At 33.4% G+C, this 18,508-nt stretch overlaps 2 protein-coding genes and 1 pseudogene across 2 annotated transcripts; 1 reads left to right on the top strand and 2 right to left on the bottom strand.

The window, feature by feature from the left end:
- Positions 1-9,646: 9,646 nt before the first annotated feature.
- LOC107467253 (protein ASPARTIC PROTEASE IN GUARD CELL 2-like) lies at positions 9,647-11,196 on the top strand (the record flags this gene model as incomplete). Its single annotated transcript, XM_016086291.3, has 1 exon — positions 9,647-11,196. A coding segment is annotated over exon 1 (1,311 nt), but the record flags the coding sequence as incomplete, so codon positions are not given.
- A 1,365-nt stretch (positions 11,197-12,561) lies between these two features.
- Positions 12,562-15,786, bottom strand: LOC107467300 (helicase-like transcription factor CHR28; annotated as a pseudogene).
- A 108-nt stretch (positions 15,787-15,894) lies between these two features.
- LOC107467299 (F-box/kelch-repeat protein At3g23880) lies at positions 15,895-17,272 on the bottom strand. The gene has a single exon (XM_021131460.2). It carries the CDS (start codon positions 17,154-17,156, stop codon positions 15,993-15,995), a length of 1,164 nt encoding a protein of 387 aa, XP_020987119.2. The 5' UTR covers positions 17,157-17,272; the 3' UTR covers positions 15,895-15,992.
- Between the last annotated feature and the right edge of the window lie 1,236 nt (positions 17,273-18,508).

The following is an 18,508-nucleotide window of genomic DNA, read 5'->3' on the forward strand; positions in this document are numbered from 1 at the left end:
TCACCTATGTGCATTGCCTATCATACTTTTGTTGTAATTATTTTGTTGTAATTTCATTCATGCTGTAACATGTTGTACATCTCTGTTGGATTTCTGTTGGAATATAATTCAATTGTTTTAACGTACAAGTGCACATTCTTTGTCTATTATATTCGTTTGTTTTTGCAAGATATGTGGCAATGTGATTTTATAATCTTGTGATGTTTATGTTAGCATAATTTTTTTTTCAAAAATAAATATTCTTATGACCGTCAAAGGAGTATGGATGTGTTATCGTATCCAATAATAGTGTATAATTTATTTTGATATCATTGGATCAACACCACACCCTCTATTTAATTTCAGAACATAGAGAATGATTATATATACTTCAGAAAGTAATTTTGGTGGGTATGTAAAATATATATTCTTATTTATTATAATTTTGCTGTTAATAGATATCTTAAAAATTTTTATAGGATGATAATGTGTTCTATAAAAAAGAATGTTCATAGAAAAAAAAAAGTTGAGAATGAGGTTATTATTACAAGTATAAAATTAGTGTTTTATTTTTTACGAGAGAAATTAAAGATTAAAGAAAAAAATATTATGATTTTTATTGATAATAAGAATATAGTAGGATGGCTAACTGGAAAAAAAGTATGTCCTATAAACAATGGAACCTAAAAAATAAAATTTATGAAATAAAATATTTGGTATAAAATATTGGGATCAAATTTAGGAATACCGATCATTTTAAAGCAAAAAAGAATAGAAGAGTGTAGTTATGACAAACAACAACTATTGTCTATTAGAATATTGAGTAAAGTGAATCACATAAATATAAAGTGCATGATAATGGAGGTGGAATGAATGAGACGAAACTGCAAAATTAAAATAATACGAATAGTTAGCATGGTGAAATTATTTAGAAAAAGATTAAAATAAAAACAAACACAATATTTAAAGTACTCAACAATGTATAAATAAAAACTTATTTACATTTTGTCATATAATTTTAATTTATTTGTTTAAGGCTCTGTTATTATGTTTTGGTTGTTAATTTTTTAGATTATTTGATTATAATGTGTATTTTGTTTAATTTGTATTTATCCTTTATAATAAAAGAAATAAAAAAATTAATTCACAAATTAAATCCTTTGTCTTTAATTTTAGGTCAAGTCTATATATAACGATCTAAAAATATATATAGAAGGATTTTGATACAATTTTTTGGTATCTATACTCATATTAAATGTGATAATAAATTAATAATCAAATTACTATATATACCAACAACCCATATTGTTTTTTTGCTTTTCTTAAATTAATTCTTGAACATTTGATTTGAGGACGAAACATTATTACTGCTCCTGCTTGAAAATTGAATAATCTAAAGTTCTAAACACATTTAATTTTGTCACTAGAACCATACATTTGATTTGAATATTGTCATGGCACGATCTTGAGGGTCCACCATCCACCATGATTGCAACTTTTATAACATTCACAGCGTAACACACTAGTAGATCAGATATAGATCTTCATCATCATTATTGCTTTAAAATATATATAGTTGCAAATCGTGGTAATCACAATTGCCAAGTTCAAACTGCATTAAAAGAACATCACGCATGCACTTTTTTACACCTAACAATAATAATAATAACGATAAAGTTAAAGAGACAAAAAAAACAAACAAAATTTATTTTATTTAGTATTTATTAATTATTATAATAAATATTAAATAAAATAATTTTTGATTATTTTTTATTATCAAACATTTCTGTAATAATAATAATACTATCACTTTTATTTATTTTTTGGTAGCCTATGTTATGTAATGAGAAATCATGGTAAATAAATAGTTCTATATGTACTCGTAAATTTACGGCAAAAGAGAAATCAATCAATTAAATTATTGGGAAGAAGATACCTTGAGGCACTGATTAAGATGAGCTATAACATTATGGTTTTGAATTAACAATATATAATAATCCATGATCTATGTATTACATGCAATATAATTGATAGGTATATATTATATATTATATGCACACATTCTAATAACCCAAATTGAAATTTCCATTTCCATATGGATACAAAGGAGTCGTTGAACCTAAAGCTAATAATCTAGTTTGTCTATTGTTTAGTTGTGGCCCTTCAATTCAAATCCGCAATATCTAGCTACTAATAAAGATTCATATATGTAATTCTTGGAGTTATTTTCTAATTTCTCACTTCTGGAATCCGCATCTGAATAGAGAAAGAAGGGTTAATAATCAAAATAATTTTCAAACGATTAAGTGTTTGTTAATTTAGTTAGCGAAATATTAAATTCTCTAAATTGATTTTTGAAAGATATAATTTGATTCACTATTATAAAAGTGTCGATTATATATATATATTAAAATCAGTCATCAAAGTCACTCATAAAAAATAGTCACCAATATAAAATATATGTTAGAATATAAATACATATTAAAAATAAATTAAACTATATATACATATATTTATATATAAATATATAATGACTAATTTTGATAGTTAAATTTAGTGTATTTTTGTTTTAAATAGTTATCTGTATAGTATGCTTTTTTTTTCATAATATTTTTCAGTTCAATAAATTAATAACTAATACGTTGTAGATATGAGTATTATATATAAATTTATTGCTGATCAATAAATTAGCACAAGGCGAGATTTGAACTTCAGTATATAAATTACCCTCTAATTAATATTATTAGAGCATATACTAAACAAACTTTTTCGACACTAATATAGTAATATATCATAGAAGATTTTAGATAATGACTACTTATTATAATAGACAAATTATAATTAAAGAGATATTAGTCTCTTTACCAGCTCCTCCCTTCTAGAAACTAAGATTGGTCCTTATTAGTTATTACAAGACATTGAAGATATATAATAATATAAGTAGCAGAATCTAAGGCAAGATTTAGCTATCTAGATCTAAATTAAAACCAATTAAGTTGAAGGTTATTTGCATTTTATTAGCCAAAGTTACTTTATCTCCAAAATACGTACCAACTATTCTATATATTTCATGCATTTAGATACAAGCTAAGGCATGCCTAGAGTAGTTAGTGCATGTGTGAAAAAGAGATGGAAAATGGAGGCACAAAAAGAGAGAAATTATTCCTTCAGATTCTCTTAAAATAATTGCAACTTTTAGGTAGTAATAATGGCTCAATTATTGAGAAATCGTGCATGTCCTTATGCAATTTTAGCTCTAATTTTCTATTGAATGTGTTCGTGACAACCCCACTATTCTTCTTTCTAGTTTATCAAATAATATCATCGTTCATGCTTGGTCTTGTCGTATTAATGAGCATTAACACGTTTACATATATTTGATTAATCATCATATATAATTGGATGACCAAACTTGTATGACAATCAAGTTCGAATAAACAAGTGGAAAACATGTTTTTCTTAATACTATGACTTTATCCAATAATCCAATAGGAGTAAGCATTAGATGTTATGATGGACCCCATTTTTAATTAAATATGTATGGTATGTTTCATAGTTTGAGCTTTAATTTAATGCTGTGTACGTGAATGACAACCACCGAAGCTGAAATTTTGATTCAATTCATTTTTATTTTTATTATTATTTTTTTTTTAAAAAAATGCATTCATGCAAGAGAGGTTAGAGAGCACAACACACTTATAATTCTTCCTTAATTATTAATAGCTTAAATAAATTTTTATATGCTTCATTAACCTAACTTATTTACCAATAAAGATTTTTAGAGAATTATTATAAAGAGAAGGGTTAGCCCTAGCCTTATAGATAACCAACATGTCATGGAATTGGATGAGGTCAGCCGCCATTTTAATTAATTATGCAAATTAAAAGGAAATACTCTACTTTTAAACTAACAATCCACTTATTAAGGGGGAAAAGGTGATGTGAACTTTAATGTATTTTAATATATATTTAATGAATTAATGGCAATGGAAATTGGAAAACCTGTTTAGACGAGCAAAAGATACATCACTTTTTCAACCAACATATATACTGTAAACAATAATGTTTGAGAAATAATTAAAAAAATTAATTTAAATAATTTAAAATTATTTTATTTAATATTTATTAATTATTATTAAAATAATTATATAACTTTAAATATNCTGGTTTCTAGCCTTAATGGATGTAAAATAACTTGTCAATACCTTACAAATGGCCAAGCAATTATAAAAGTAAATAAATAAATAAACAAATAATCCAGGACAATCTCTTGACTCAGAAAAAGTAACACTAATAATTTATGTTACGTTTTATTTGGTTTGTATTTTTGTGTTTTTTTTAATTTAATGATTTTGTTAATTCTTATTATTTTACCAAATTTAAATTATTTCTTTCTGGTTTAAGATATTGTGATTAGATCTTTATATTAGATAAAAGTTTGTAATTATATTTTTATTAATTATTATTTTTTAAAAAAACACAATCCTAAAATAGCTAGAAATAACCTAATTAATTGAAAGTTTTAATTTAGTAAAATGATTCAATTACAAATTTTTAATTATCATATGTAATTAAAAATTTGATATAATTATAAGAACTAATAGAATAATTAAATATTTTTTATTTTTGATATTTTGTGTCTTTAGAATTTTATGAAAAAAAATAAAAAGAAAACGTAAATTTACTATTTTCACTAATTTTTTTTACAAAATTTAAAAAATAAAAAAATTAAAAAATAAAATAAAAACACAATCCAAAAATAATTTTTCTCATATCTAGCACTACTATCCATTCAAGTATGTCCCATTATTCTAGTTATGATCATAGTATATATATACATATATTTTAATTTCTCTCTCTGTTTTTTATGAATGATACGGAATTTATATAGTTTAATATATGGGAAGAAAAATGTATGTAGGTAATTAATAGGTGTAACAACTAACAAGTGTAAGGCTTGTAGGACAAGAAGTCAGCCCCACAAGTCCACTGAAACTCTCGTGTTTAAATTGTTTAATTTTGTTTAAATAAAAAATAAATTATTTAAAATTTATTAAATATTATTTTATTTTTTTTAGTAAATTAAATATAATGCGATAGACATCCACTTAATTTCAAAAGTATTATGTTGTCATAAGATAATGGTACTATTTTCCCCACTCAATGGCGATTATTGGATTTCAGGAATTTTTTATTTAATAAATAAAATAAATATTTTTATGAGAATTTGTCGATTTAAATTTTTTTGTTATATCTTGTTTACAGTGTAAATGAGATGATTTTTCGTATATCTCGTTTATAGTATAAACGATATATGTAAACGAGATATGAGATATGGTCCGTCTGCGCCTATATATAAAAGACGTTTACAATTTAGTTATGAGCTCCAGTTTGACTTTGTCAACATCTTTCTTCCCTCTTTTAACCTTTTTCTGATTATACCTTTGACCGAAGCGGTGATGGCGTGCCAAGCGGGAAATGACGAAGACATCAACAGGCTGAACGAAACAACACATTATGCCGGGGTGGCTGACTTCGAAGTTAGTTTCGTTATGGTTGTTAAATTTAAGGATGTGGTCATTGTTAAGGTGAATTTAGAACTCTATTCGCTTGTACTAGGTTGGTATGACATAATTATTAGTTTGAAATTCTGTAATATTTGTACTATGTTGTTAGTATTTATAACGCTGTAGTTAGGATTTGCCTATTTTCGAATATGTAATGTAGAGACATGTTTAGGCTAAAAAGTTCAAATATTGTATTCGTAAGGCGACTAAATTTTTTTCCCATGCTTCAGAGGCCTCGCCTCCTACTGCCCCGACGAGTGAGCCATACTTTACATCCATCGGATGCCATCGTCCAGTATCTGGTTGAGGTCGGATTTGGCGATACGGTGCCCCTCAGAGATTTTACTTTTGACAATTCCCTGATTTCAGCACTCGTGGAGCGATGGCGTCCAGAGACGCACACGTTTCATCTTTCGTGGGGTGAGGTCACTATCACCCTACAACACGTGGCATACCACCTAGGCTTACGCGCACACGGTAACTCCGTCGGGGACTGCCTCCGTGACTTTGGTAGGTGGTACCATACGGAAACTTGAGCGTTGGTGGTGCAGCTCCTCGACGCCTGGCCTCCCGTGGCAGCACAACAGGCAGCGCAGAGGAAGAAGTCCTTCACGCTGAAGTTTGTGTGGCTGCGGAATCGTGTCCGCCAGATGCTCTTGACAGACGATTCCGAGACCCTCCGACAGAGACAGAGAAAGGATATGAAATATGTGTGAAAAATACCAAAGATTATACATCCTTTTATAGATACTGAATATTTGTCTTTTATTATCTCGTTTACAGTATAAACGAGATATACATGTATCACCCTGATTTGCCATTGTAAACGAGATATGATAAGAGAATTTAAATCAGTAAATTCTTGTAAAAATATTTATTTTAATAAATATTACATTTATTTTATTTATTAAAATAAAAAATTTTAGATTTCAGATAAATATACATAAATATAAGCGTGACAGAAGTACATTAAACTTAATTATTAAAATTAACTAACAAGTTCAAATATAAAATACGTATTATATATTAATTAAATAATACATATATTCATACACAATTATATAATGTTTGATTTTAGTATATATATGTAATATTTTTATTAGAGTTAGCAATAGATAGAATATAATAAGATTATTTATTAGTTTATACTTTACAATAATTCTACTTCTGAGTTTAAATTTTTTCTAAAATCCAATTCTATCTTATTCATCAATTAAAAATTTTTTAATTCTAATCTTATCCGCATACTAAAATATACACTCGATCCTATCTGACCTACAACAAATCATTTTTTTAAATTAAACACAATATTTAATTATTTCGCATTCAATCTTATTTGTAGTACAACCTATTTTGTTCTCAATTCGATCCACTGCAGATCAGATTATTAATCTTATTCGAATAAGTTAAATCGGATTGAATACTCATAAATAAAATTAGTATTGCCAATTCTAATTTTTATATATAAATATGGTTCTCCGGATAAATACGAGGAGACTCAAAAGATAATGTTGTCCAACAACTATTGTATTGTATGTATATATATATTTGGACATGCATATATAGACAATCATATAATAGTGTAATGTTGTTGGTACATAAATATGGGTAACTGCCATTCACATGAGGCGTGCGTGTCTTTAACAACAACAACATCATCACCAATATTTGCTTCTATCATTAATTCATTAGGTATACTGCCATTGCATATAGATGGTGTATGCATCCAAAGGAATTATCAGAATTCACCAGCTAGAAAATTAGAAAAATACAAACAAAGCAACTTCATAGTTTATAGTAGATATTAAAAGTCTATGATAATAACAATAAAAAAAATTGTGACAGTTCAGTAACTAAAAGAAAATAAAAAAAATTAAGTGCCAGTCCTAAAAAAAAATTAATTTTGATAATAAAGTCTAAAAGAAATAAATGACATTAATATCCTTAAGAAAATTATCTCTACTAATAAAATACACCAAAGATGAGAAGACACATTTTAAAATTACTCTAAAGATCAAATTTCACATGACTTTTTTTTTCAAGTTTATTTAGGAAAATACAATATTTCTAACTTTCGAACTTAGTATTTTCATGTTAACTATTTTCTTATTTATTTATGCAAATGAAAAAAATTAAAATAAAATTGAAAAAAAGGGTCTTGATATTAAATTTTGTTTCAAAGTTGTATATATGCCTTTTAAGTAATTGTACAAATGTTTTTATAAAAAATTGAGTCAAATACATAAGATTTTTACCACTTTTGAAAGATATGAAAAAATATTATAGTTTGTCGAATAAAAATGATCTTTAAATGGCCAAAATAATATATTTTTTAAATATTATTTTGTCAAAAATTAAAATTTTCAGAGACTAAAAGTATAAATTACTTGTTTAACGTGAGTGGCCAAAGGTGATAAAAGATTCCTATTAGAAAGGCTAAGATTATAAAATTAATATTCCATAACATTCTCACTAAAGATGATCACTTTTGAGTTTTGATATAGCTCCACGCCTTTTCAAGGAACCACAACCACCTATTGTATTAAGATTAGAGGAGATTGTGTGCGTGTGAGTGAAAGAATGGAAAAGGTGGGGGAACTTCACCTTTAGTCAATAAATAATTAAGTTCATTCTTTGAGCAATTCTATCTTACTAATGAGATAAAAAATGAAAAGAAACCAGCATATTAGAGAAATTGCATGACAACTTATGATGCATACAAACTCATATTGACATAGGACACGACAAAGAACACATGTAAATTTTAAAATTTTATAAGATATAGGGATATATAAATATATAAAATATAAAATATTTTTTAAATAAATTGTAATGTTATTTTGATATTTTATTGATATTAAAATATAAATTATTTTTTTTATTATTTTTAATGTCTTATTTTAATTATATATCAAGTATTTAATTTTTTATGTTTTAATAAATAATAATATATACTATATCTAAATTTGTTTCAAGAATATGCGTTAAGAATAAAATTAGACACGTTGACACGTGATAGTATTTAATATTTAAGTGTGTCCAAACGTGATCGAAAAACAATTTTTTATTTTTTATTAAGACACGATTGGACACAACAGACGTTTATGTCAAACGAGTGTCGATAAGTATCGTGTCCAAAATGTGTCCGACACGCGAACACGACAACTAAGCGAAATGTCCGTGCTTCATAGATGACAATATATTAAAATGATTTATGATTCATGTGGAATCTACAATTTGGTTCTACTTTATGAAAATCAATATTGATAGAAAAGTTCAGCAACTTATAATTCATGTTTCTCAGTTATATACACCAAGAAACACCTCCAAAATCCAGACAGCAATATTTTGATAGTCAGTTTCAAATTCATGTAGTGCCAATTCAATTAAAAGTGCAGTAAATTACATGGAGATAAAAGAGAAGATAAACAAAAAAAGAGGGGTTAATAATGGAATTTTTTTTTGGTAATTTATTTGCTGACTATGTCAACAAGTCCATGCTGCTTACCCTTTTCTTCCCCCTTCCTTTTTGGCCTGAAAGGGAAATTTCTTGTTATTTGATCATATCAAGGTCATTAAATACAATCAGTAATATCATATGTAACAAGGTTGAATCTACTCCCTTTAACTTATTCCCCACAAAAACAGAAGTTTTAATTTTTCTTGCACCTCTCCTAGTACACTAAAATCATAAATTTGATGTTGATAGATCTCCCCTTCTTTCCCTCCAAGATTTTTCCTTAAAGCCATGCCAGTAAAATTCTAGGAGCAGATTATAAACCATATCTAACAAGCCAGAAAGTAAAAGCAACAAACTAGGTAAATGACAAAATCAAAAGTAAACTAAGATGATTTAACAAAATCAATCTCTTGTAAGTGATAACAAAATTGATGTGGCACCCAACTACCTTTCTTTCTTTCTTTCCATCCTGCTGGAAATCACCACAACTCCATCAACTACCCTTTGGTGGAAATATTCATATATCCATTCACCAATATCAGGAATATTAACTACACAAAACAGATGTAATATAGTAATAGTGGCCTCTCTACTCAACTCACCCTCTCTGGCCTCTCATATCATACCATGATTTAAAATCATAACAAAATACTAAACTACAAAAACAGAAACTTCCACCAATTCAATTATTTCAACAGTAGAAATCATCAACCTTTTCCCCTCTACAGTCTACACTCTACACTACACATACACCCAAAACCAAACCAAATAAATCCCCTCCCCACCCTCCATTCCACAACACACTTCGCACTCCCAACTGAAAATCCAATTGACTAACACACACAACAACAACAACAACAACGACAACAGCCATCAATTATGTCACCCACAAAGCTTGCACCTTTGCAGGGCACAATGCTTCTGCTGCTCTTGATCCTTCTAACCACCACCATTACCATTACCGCTTCCACTCCATCATCACCTTCCAACAAGCTCAACCACCCTCATTTCCAGGAGCTCAACGTCAAACAAACAATAGCAGATACCAAACTGAACCCAACCCTAATCCCAAAAACACACCAAAAACACAATACAACCAAACATGAAGGATCAGCAAAATGGAAGCTCAACCTACTTCACAGAGACAAAGTCACCACCTTTAACGCCACCCAAGATCACCGCACTCGTTTCAATGCACGAATGCAAAGAGACGCCAAAAGGGTCTCCGCCCTCCTCCGCCGTCTCTCCGCCGAAGCCGGAAAAACCAGCTACTACGAAGCAGAGGAGTTCGGGTCGGACGTAGTTTCGGGTATGGAGCAAGGCAGCGGCGAATACTTCGTCAGAATCGGAGTTGGAAGCCCACCGAGGAACCAATACGTTGTCATCGATTCCGGCAGCGACATCGTCTGGGTCCAATGCCAACCCTGCAATAAATGTTACCGTCAATCCGACCCGGTTTTCAACCCGTCAGAGTCTTCTTCTTACTCCGGCGTTTCTTGTGGCTCCAACGTATGCAGCCGCCTGGAGAATGCCGGCTGCCACGAGGGGCGGTGCCGGTACGAGGTTTCCTACGGCGACGGGTCCTACACGAAAGGGACACTTGCCCTTGAGACTCTCACGTTCGGGCGAACCGTGATCCGAAACGTGGCGATCGGGTGCGGGCACAGCAACCAAGGAATGTTTGTTGGGGCTGCTGGGCTTTTGGGCCTTGGTGGTGGGCCCATGTCTTTTGTGGGCCAGCTTGGTGGCCAGACTGGCGGTGCATTTAGTTATTGTTTGGTGAGTCGGGGCATTGGGTCGTCCGGGTCACTTGAATTCGGGCTTGAATCCATGCCCGTGGGTGCTTCATGGGTCTCCCTGATCCATAACCTGCGGGCCCCGAGTTTCTACTATATTGGGCTCTCGGGTCTTGGGGTTGGGGGAATTAAGGTATCCATACCCGAAGATATTTTCAGGTTAACGGAAACAGGGGATGGAGGAGTGGTGATGGACACCGGCACGGCCGTGACTAGGCTGCCGACAGCGGCGTATAATGCATTCCGGGATGCTTTTATCGGGCAAACCACAAACTTGCCCCGGGCATCCGGAGTATCCATTTTTGACACGTGCTATGATTTATACGGGTTTATGTCGGTTCGGGTCCCGACCGTATCGTTTTACTTCTCGGGTGGGCCAATTTTGACCCTGAATTTCAGTTGATGGAGCTAATGGGTATGTGGGATTTGGACCCAGTGTTTGTTGAATAAGCATGTACATGTACACCAACCATCTGAATTTTTGTTAGTCTTAGTAAGTAATGTTACATATTCACTATTGTACTAATATCATATATATTATATTATACTTAGCTATATTGTATTATTGTAATCATATAAGCTCCACTTTTTATTAGGTGCTAAAAGCAATTTTTATGTAGTGTGCAATAGTGTGTAGGGAGGAACATATCTAATATGTTATAATGAGTGGTCAAACATAAACATTGCTAAGGGGCTAACAATGAACATAGTCAAAAGGTCAATTGCACTTGCACCCCATTGGGTTTATGTTGTGCATAGTCATAAGGAGGATCCAAGACATAGGAAGAGTTAGAAATGATTCAGTCTCTCTCTCTAGACATAACCCTGACACCTTTTTCTTTCTCTTTCCTTTGTATGTGAAAGCTCAAAGCTGCTACAGAAATTGAATGATGAGGAAAGGGGAGCCACCATCACTATTAGGCTCTGCTCTCTACCTTTGTTGGGAGTGTGCATTCATTCATTCAAGTAATGACTTTTACAAAGGCAAAAGCCATTGCTTTTTCCTCTTTAGAGAGAGACCTCAGATTCATGAGAGGGATGAGAGGGGAAAATAAATCACTTTTACACTTTTTTTTTTCCTTTTATTAAAATGTGGATGATCATTAGCAGGACGACATATACACTTAGATGTCCCACTCACATGTTATCTGATATATGTGGTTAATTAGAGTGGATGAAAATGATGTTTTGATTGCCCATATGGTTTTGAAAGCACCTTTTAGGCCCCACCAAAGTTAAGACTTTGTTAGTGAAAAATGGTGAAAGAAGAGGAATCAAGAAGCAATGTACCACAACACCCATTCCTCTGGTCAGAGATTACGAATCATGCAGGAATTCGATGTACTAATTACAATTATCGTACTCATCCAAAACTGCATTTGGCAAAACCGTCATTTTACGTATTTCACTATTATCACTTTCAAATCTGGCCACAATTTTACAAACCTTGAATGCTTTGATTGTACCAACATGTTAACTCAACTAAACCAATAATTGTTAGACTAACTGTTGGGTTTCTAGACCCAGCATTTTCTTGTACTCTACTTTGAAATGAGATGTATTAAAGTTTATTTTATTGAATAGTTAGTCTTAGAAACATGGGTAAGAGTTAGAACTTAGAAGCCATCACTGATCACTTGTTCCCAATTTTCGGGCTATGACTGTGTTTCACTTTTTATAAAATTTATTTCAAATTAATGAAGATGTTTAATAATTTGAATTTGTTGTTTAAAAATAAGAATTGGAAGCAATAACATGTAGCACAGTGTGCACCTGAACAATAGAATTGTACAAGGTAGCATTTACATATATATAAATTTAATTAGAATATTTACAGGCAGCTTTGTGCTACACAAATTAGCCAACCTCACCAGTCAACTTGAGCAACACATGTCAGCAGGCACCAACAAAAAAGAAGCCATCCATCCCTTGAACTATCTTGAACTCCAAACCTAACCCTCCAAAGGCAAAACTTAACTATAAGCATTAACCATTCATGGCGGGAACAAGTAGGCAATAATCTAAGAATCTACACCAAAAAGATATTTCAGATCATCCACTGAAAGGCGAGAGTCGGAATTGTCGTCGCCAAAAGTGGATGCAACCATTTTCCTCCTCTTCCTGCCAGACATAGTTCCAACATAAGACAACATCAGCTTATCAATGACACACACACACACACTTACTTCTCCCATTATGAAAGCAAGCAACCACATAAATTAAATGGTATGGGAATTTATGAGATCAACTTGGCCTTGGACCACAAGATAACTCATGCTGATACCATTCGGCCCTTGTAGCAGGTTATACTATTAGTCTGTTACTTTTTAGAAGTTAAAAAGGAAAATGTTGGCCTAAAAATGTCATCTATCAACTTGTACCATTCTGTTCAAAAAATTTAAAACAGTATTAAAAAGGGAAAATATAAAGGGGAGAAAATCAGGACTTTTGAAGTTGGCTCTCATTCACAAGCAGCAAAGCCCCACTTTGGTGGCCCTAAATCCAATTATTTCTAATGTATCACTGTGTTTTGACGCATGAAACAAAACTTGATAGATAGACAGTAGAATTACCTGAGTATTCTGTCTTCAACTGTATCTTTTATAGTGAGCTGTGTCACTGTAACAAGACGAATCTGTCCAATTCTACGAGCTCGATCAGTAGCTTGATCTTCATTTGTTTGATTGTACCATGGATCCAAAAGAATAACATGACAACCATATTCAAACCAAGATTTCCTTCTTTCAGCGACATCAGCATAACAGTTACCTGGAAGGAATTTCAGTTGTCAGACACCAACAAGCTATCAGGTTGAATGCACTTGGAACAGTAAATAATTCCCATAATAAAATCAATGCATCAACAGAATGATAAAGAAAGCGGATTAAATTTCACATTACTTCAGCTACCACCAAATAGGTCCTCATACTACTTTCGATATATTTATAATTGTGCATAAAACAATTATCAGCATTGATAATGTCAGGGAAAACAGAAGACCAAACCTCGGGATCAGTATCGAAATCTTTAACAGATCTGTCTCTAGCAATCAGAGACATCCGCCCATCAAGTCTCCTGTATTTCATACAGGATTGTTGCAATGACGCCTCAACTAAGTCCAACATTCTAGTCCATTGGGAAAAAACTATAGCATTTATTGGTCCTATGGTTGTCAACTGTGAATATTTTCTTGTGTGTTTCGTAATCTTAGCATCTAAGTTGCAATCTTCAATATATGAATCATCAGAAGATGGTAGTGAACCTCTATGGCTTCCAGCAGAATTTAGTAAATCAGAGCTATGTCTATTCAGTTTACAATTTGAATGCAGAATCTCAACGACAGCTTTGATTTTATATGAAGTGTGCTCACTCTGCTGCACTAGTGAATGAGCAAAATCATGCACTTTTATGGAATTACTACCACCAAGTTCATCAGACAAGCAACTCCTCAACGTAGCCTTGGAGAAAACAGCATCTTCTGCAAGTGCTGCTTTACAACCAGGAGCAGAGCATGTATTACCATCACCATTCAAGTAATCTGATACACATTGATAACAGAAGACATGGCCACACATTGTAACAACAGGGTCTTCAGGTGGATCCTACTGAAAAAAAGTATGCATCAACTAAAGCCCTTATCAACAACGTATTGCTATTGGTTTACTACTCAGCTATACGGCCAGAAGACAAACTGAGAAATCAAAACCTAAAAAATCAACCAGTGATTAGTAAACAATTAAGTAATCAATCAATAGATCATAGCATCAGAACAGAAAATTGTTTTCTAGAAAACAAATATCCATAAGCTGGGTTACAACTGTAAGCTTCAGGAGATTAAAGCAGAAAAAATTAGTTAGATCAGAAATACACTCAATTGAAAATGATGGTTTTGGACATTATCCTACAGCATCCCCCATATTTTGTTTTTTCTTATTAAAGCTGGGATGGTAAACATTTGTGTTTTACTGAAAGCTCACAACCAGTCAACCACAGTTCCCGATGGTATAAGATCTACTGTCCATCTAGTCACTCATTTTGTTCCATTTATCCACTTTGTAGACAAGTGCTTGGGGCTGTGCTAACCATGCAGTTCCATAATGACATTGACAACATATAAGAAAATCCTAAATCTTGACCAGTGTCCAGTGTGGGCACATGTTTATTTCTCAACAACAGTATAACTTAACATTGAAAGTTTACCTATAAGATACTGTATTTTTAACCCAATATACATATACCATACATAGAATTAAACTTCCATGTTATAATAAAAGGATATATTCCATCATGTTCTTAGAGCTCGTATTAACAACAAAAAACAACTGTCTGAATACATCATGTTAGAAATTAACTGACCTTGCAAGCACAGCATATAGCAGAGGTTGTTTCCAAATTATTTCCCAAGAGGATCAGAAGAATCATTTTTAACGAGACGCGGGTGATCACAAGCTAGTCGAAGAAGCAAAAGCATTGAAAGAATATCTCCATAGGTAGTCAAGATTGACACTGAGAAGTACACTGCAATTGCCAACAAATAAAGGATCGAGGCCCTGCCAACCTTCATCATCTTCAAGGATGGAGAGCCCTTCGCTCGACTTGTGAGTCGCATTTTGTTCTAGAATATTCTTAGATGAGGGATTTTCTTGGCTTGTTTAGTTTTGGTGGAATTTTGAAAACTTCAACTTTGTATTGTTGAATATAGTGGACTTGCTTCCAGTTTGAAACTAGGACTGGGTTTGTTGTCTCTAAGAACATAATGAAAACATGTTTTGGTTACAGGGTTAAAAATCTAACAAGTGCATCTGGTGAAGAATGTTTAAGATCTTAGTCTGTGGTTGATAGCATGAAATGGTAGCATTATCTTTGATGTTCTAGTTGATTGTCATCTATGTTGTATATACAACTATAAATATATTCAAGTCATACCATTATTTTAAATGTTAACAGCTGAATATATTTACTTGAAACCTAGCAGGTCTCAAAGTCAAGCATGAATTGATGGTGCCTGCTGCACCTTATGCATTAGATTATGCAGTACTGACAGAGATAGCCACTGGGGATAATCATATGGACAAAGAGTAGAGTCACCAAGTTGAGGTAAACAACAAAATAAACTGCATTGATGAATGAGAGTAACACTTACAATAACAGGAAGTCATTAAGCAATAAACATGGACTGATTTTATTTTATCAGTAGTGGAAACTTGGAAGGCCTAAATGGGAGGGCGAAACCAAGCTTTCTTGGTAAACATAGCAATTCTGATGATCTGCGTCGACTAAAGTTCGTTGGCCGAAAATTCGATGCGATCTGCGGGCATCATTTGAACTAATAATAACTAATTTGAAAATTCTAGAATCACTGGGACTAAGGGAAACAGCCACAACGTCATCATTTTCCGTCATGTACATGGCTTTAAGTGAATAAAACATGGGTGGATATACGCGCTCATTACTAAATACGGTGATCAACTTAGTCCATGACTTTTGAACCCCATACTCCTTCATCACCCAAAAAATCCAACCACCATAGTTTTCCTTCAAACAAACACAAAGCCTGTCCCTCAACACACCCACCGCAGGATCATAATGCTCGTCCCTATTATTCATATCAGGCAGAGACAATGGGGCAAAATTCTCGTTGGCTAAGTCAAAGGAAAGGATCACCCATTCGAGAAAGTTGCTATGAGCCTGAGCTGCCCAATTCAGAGTGCCATACACAAACGTCCCTATCCCCAGCTTGGGGTGGTAAGATAGGGGATCTTGAACGATGGTTGTCCAATAATTCGAACCGAAGGTGTGGATTTTGTGGCCGTATATCCAACAACCCTCGAGAAACTTGTAATTATCATGCACATGATCATAGCCAAAACCATACATGTCATCCTTTATCGCCCGAATTTTCAACCAATCCGATGCCGATCTGGTACAGGGGTTCCACAATCGGATGGATCCCAAGTGAAAACGACCGCTCATCAAGCCGAGGCAGATCAAGCCATTGCAGGAACCCAAGATATGCAGATCACCATCCATCTCGAAGCAGCCATCTTTGGTAAGAAGGGCGGATGGATTCTTGAACAGAGACTGCACCGACGAAAAGTGGATTTTGCGACTATCTCGAAAGCGATATACCAGTCTTGGATCTGCTCTTGACCGGTGAACGTTGTCGCTGACGAATTCGGGGTTGGAGATGAGTGCATTCCATGATTTGCACACAATCTTCAATTTCACAAGGCTACTCGCCGGGACCCTCACCAGGATCTCCTCGATCACCTCGCCCGGAAGGATGGGTGGCGCCTTCGTTGGAGACAGGGCTTTCGGCCGCTTGTCGGTGGTTCCGAGAAGGTTTCCCCGCATTGTGGAGGAACAAGGGGCGGGGCGGGGCGGCGCGATGAGTAACAGTAACAGTAACAGTAGTTAACATGGTGCTTGGATTTGGTATTTTTATAAGTGTAACTTTGGACTGGGTTTGGAATATATTTTCATAGACCCGACTTGATCTCAAAGGATATTTTATGAGGTGAACTTTAGGTTGTTTATCATTTGGTATCTAACTTTTATCTATTTTATTTTTTATTATAAATTTTGAATATTTAATAATTATTTAATTTATATTTTTAAAATTAAATATGAATTTTTAATTTTTTTATAAATTAGACAAATATTTTTAAATATTATAATTATTATTATTTTATAATTACAATATATATTTTGCTGTAAAATTAATAAAATATTATGTTTTTTATTTTAATTAATTTTTTATATTATTGTTCATACCCTGACCCAATGATAAAGGCCCAGGTCCAAATAGAAAGGCCCAATTCGAAGAACTAAGCCCAGCTAAGCGCCGACCTTCATATAAGAAGTCGGTGTCGACCACGACTTACTTCGAAGAAGTCGGACATGAGGTTAGCTGGCGGATAAACACTCATTTGAATGAGTAACCGCTCCTAAAATCTCTGTAACCGCTTCATCAAGCCATATCTCAACCTCCCTAAGATAGAGGGGCGGTTAACACCCAAAAGATACGGCACTACTCTAACGGTGGTTATTGGCTCACCACTATAAATACACTGACACCCCTCAGGTATCTCTAAACCCAATACTCTATAGACCTGCTCACACTCTTGCTAACTTAGGCATCGGAGTGTCTTTGCAGGTACCACCCCCCATTCACTCACGAGCACAAGTCGGGCGGAGTCTCCCGAGTTGCACACTCACACGGAAACCTCCTCCTTCACACATACGGGCCAGCCAACGCTATCCATTCAGACAATCTCCGGTTACCCACCGTAACATTGGCGCCGTTGCCGGGGACCCTGAGATCATCCCTTGATGGCGGACAGATCCCACGAAGAAGACCATGTGGAAACAGATTCCGAACAAGAGAATCTGGACATGAGTAATAACGATGCGGATCTAGCCCTACACCAGGAAGTTAACAATCAACACAGAGAGGGTACTTCCGGGGTAAAAAACCCGAAAGTAAATTCCTTAGATGGGCGCGAATCAGAAAAAGGCGGACCATCCCACGTGGCTGAACTAATGGGATTAGTCCACAGCCGCCTGGAACAATTAGAGCAGGAGCGGGAGAAGCAAAAGGAAACTGAAAAGTACCTCAAAGAGGAGATGGAGCGGCGAAAAGAGTTAGAAAGAAAACTCTTAAAGCTAGAATCTTCCCTCAAGAGTCACAACTCCCGCGACGAACA

The sequence above is a fragment of the Arachis duranensis genome, chromosome 9 (assembly GCF_000817695.3).
Source record: "Arachis duranensis cultivar V14167 chromosome 9, aradu.V14167.gnm2.J7QH, whole genome shotgun sequence".
NCBI lineage: Eukaryota > Viridiplantae > Streptophyta > Magnoliopsida > Fabales > Fabaceae > Arachis > Arachis duranensis.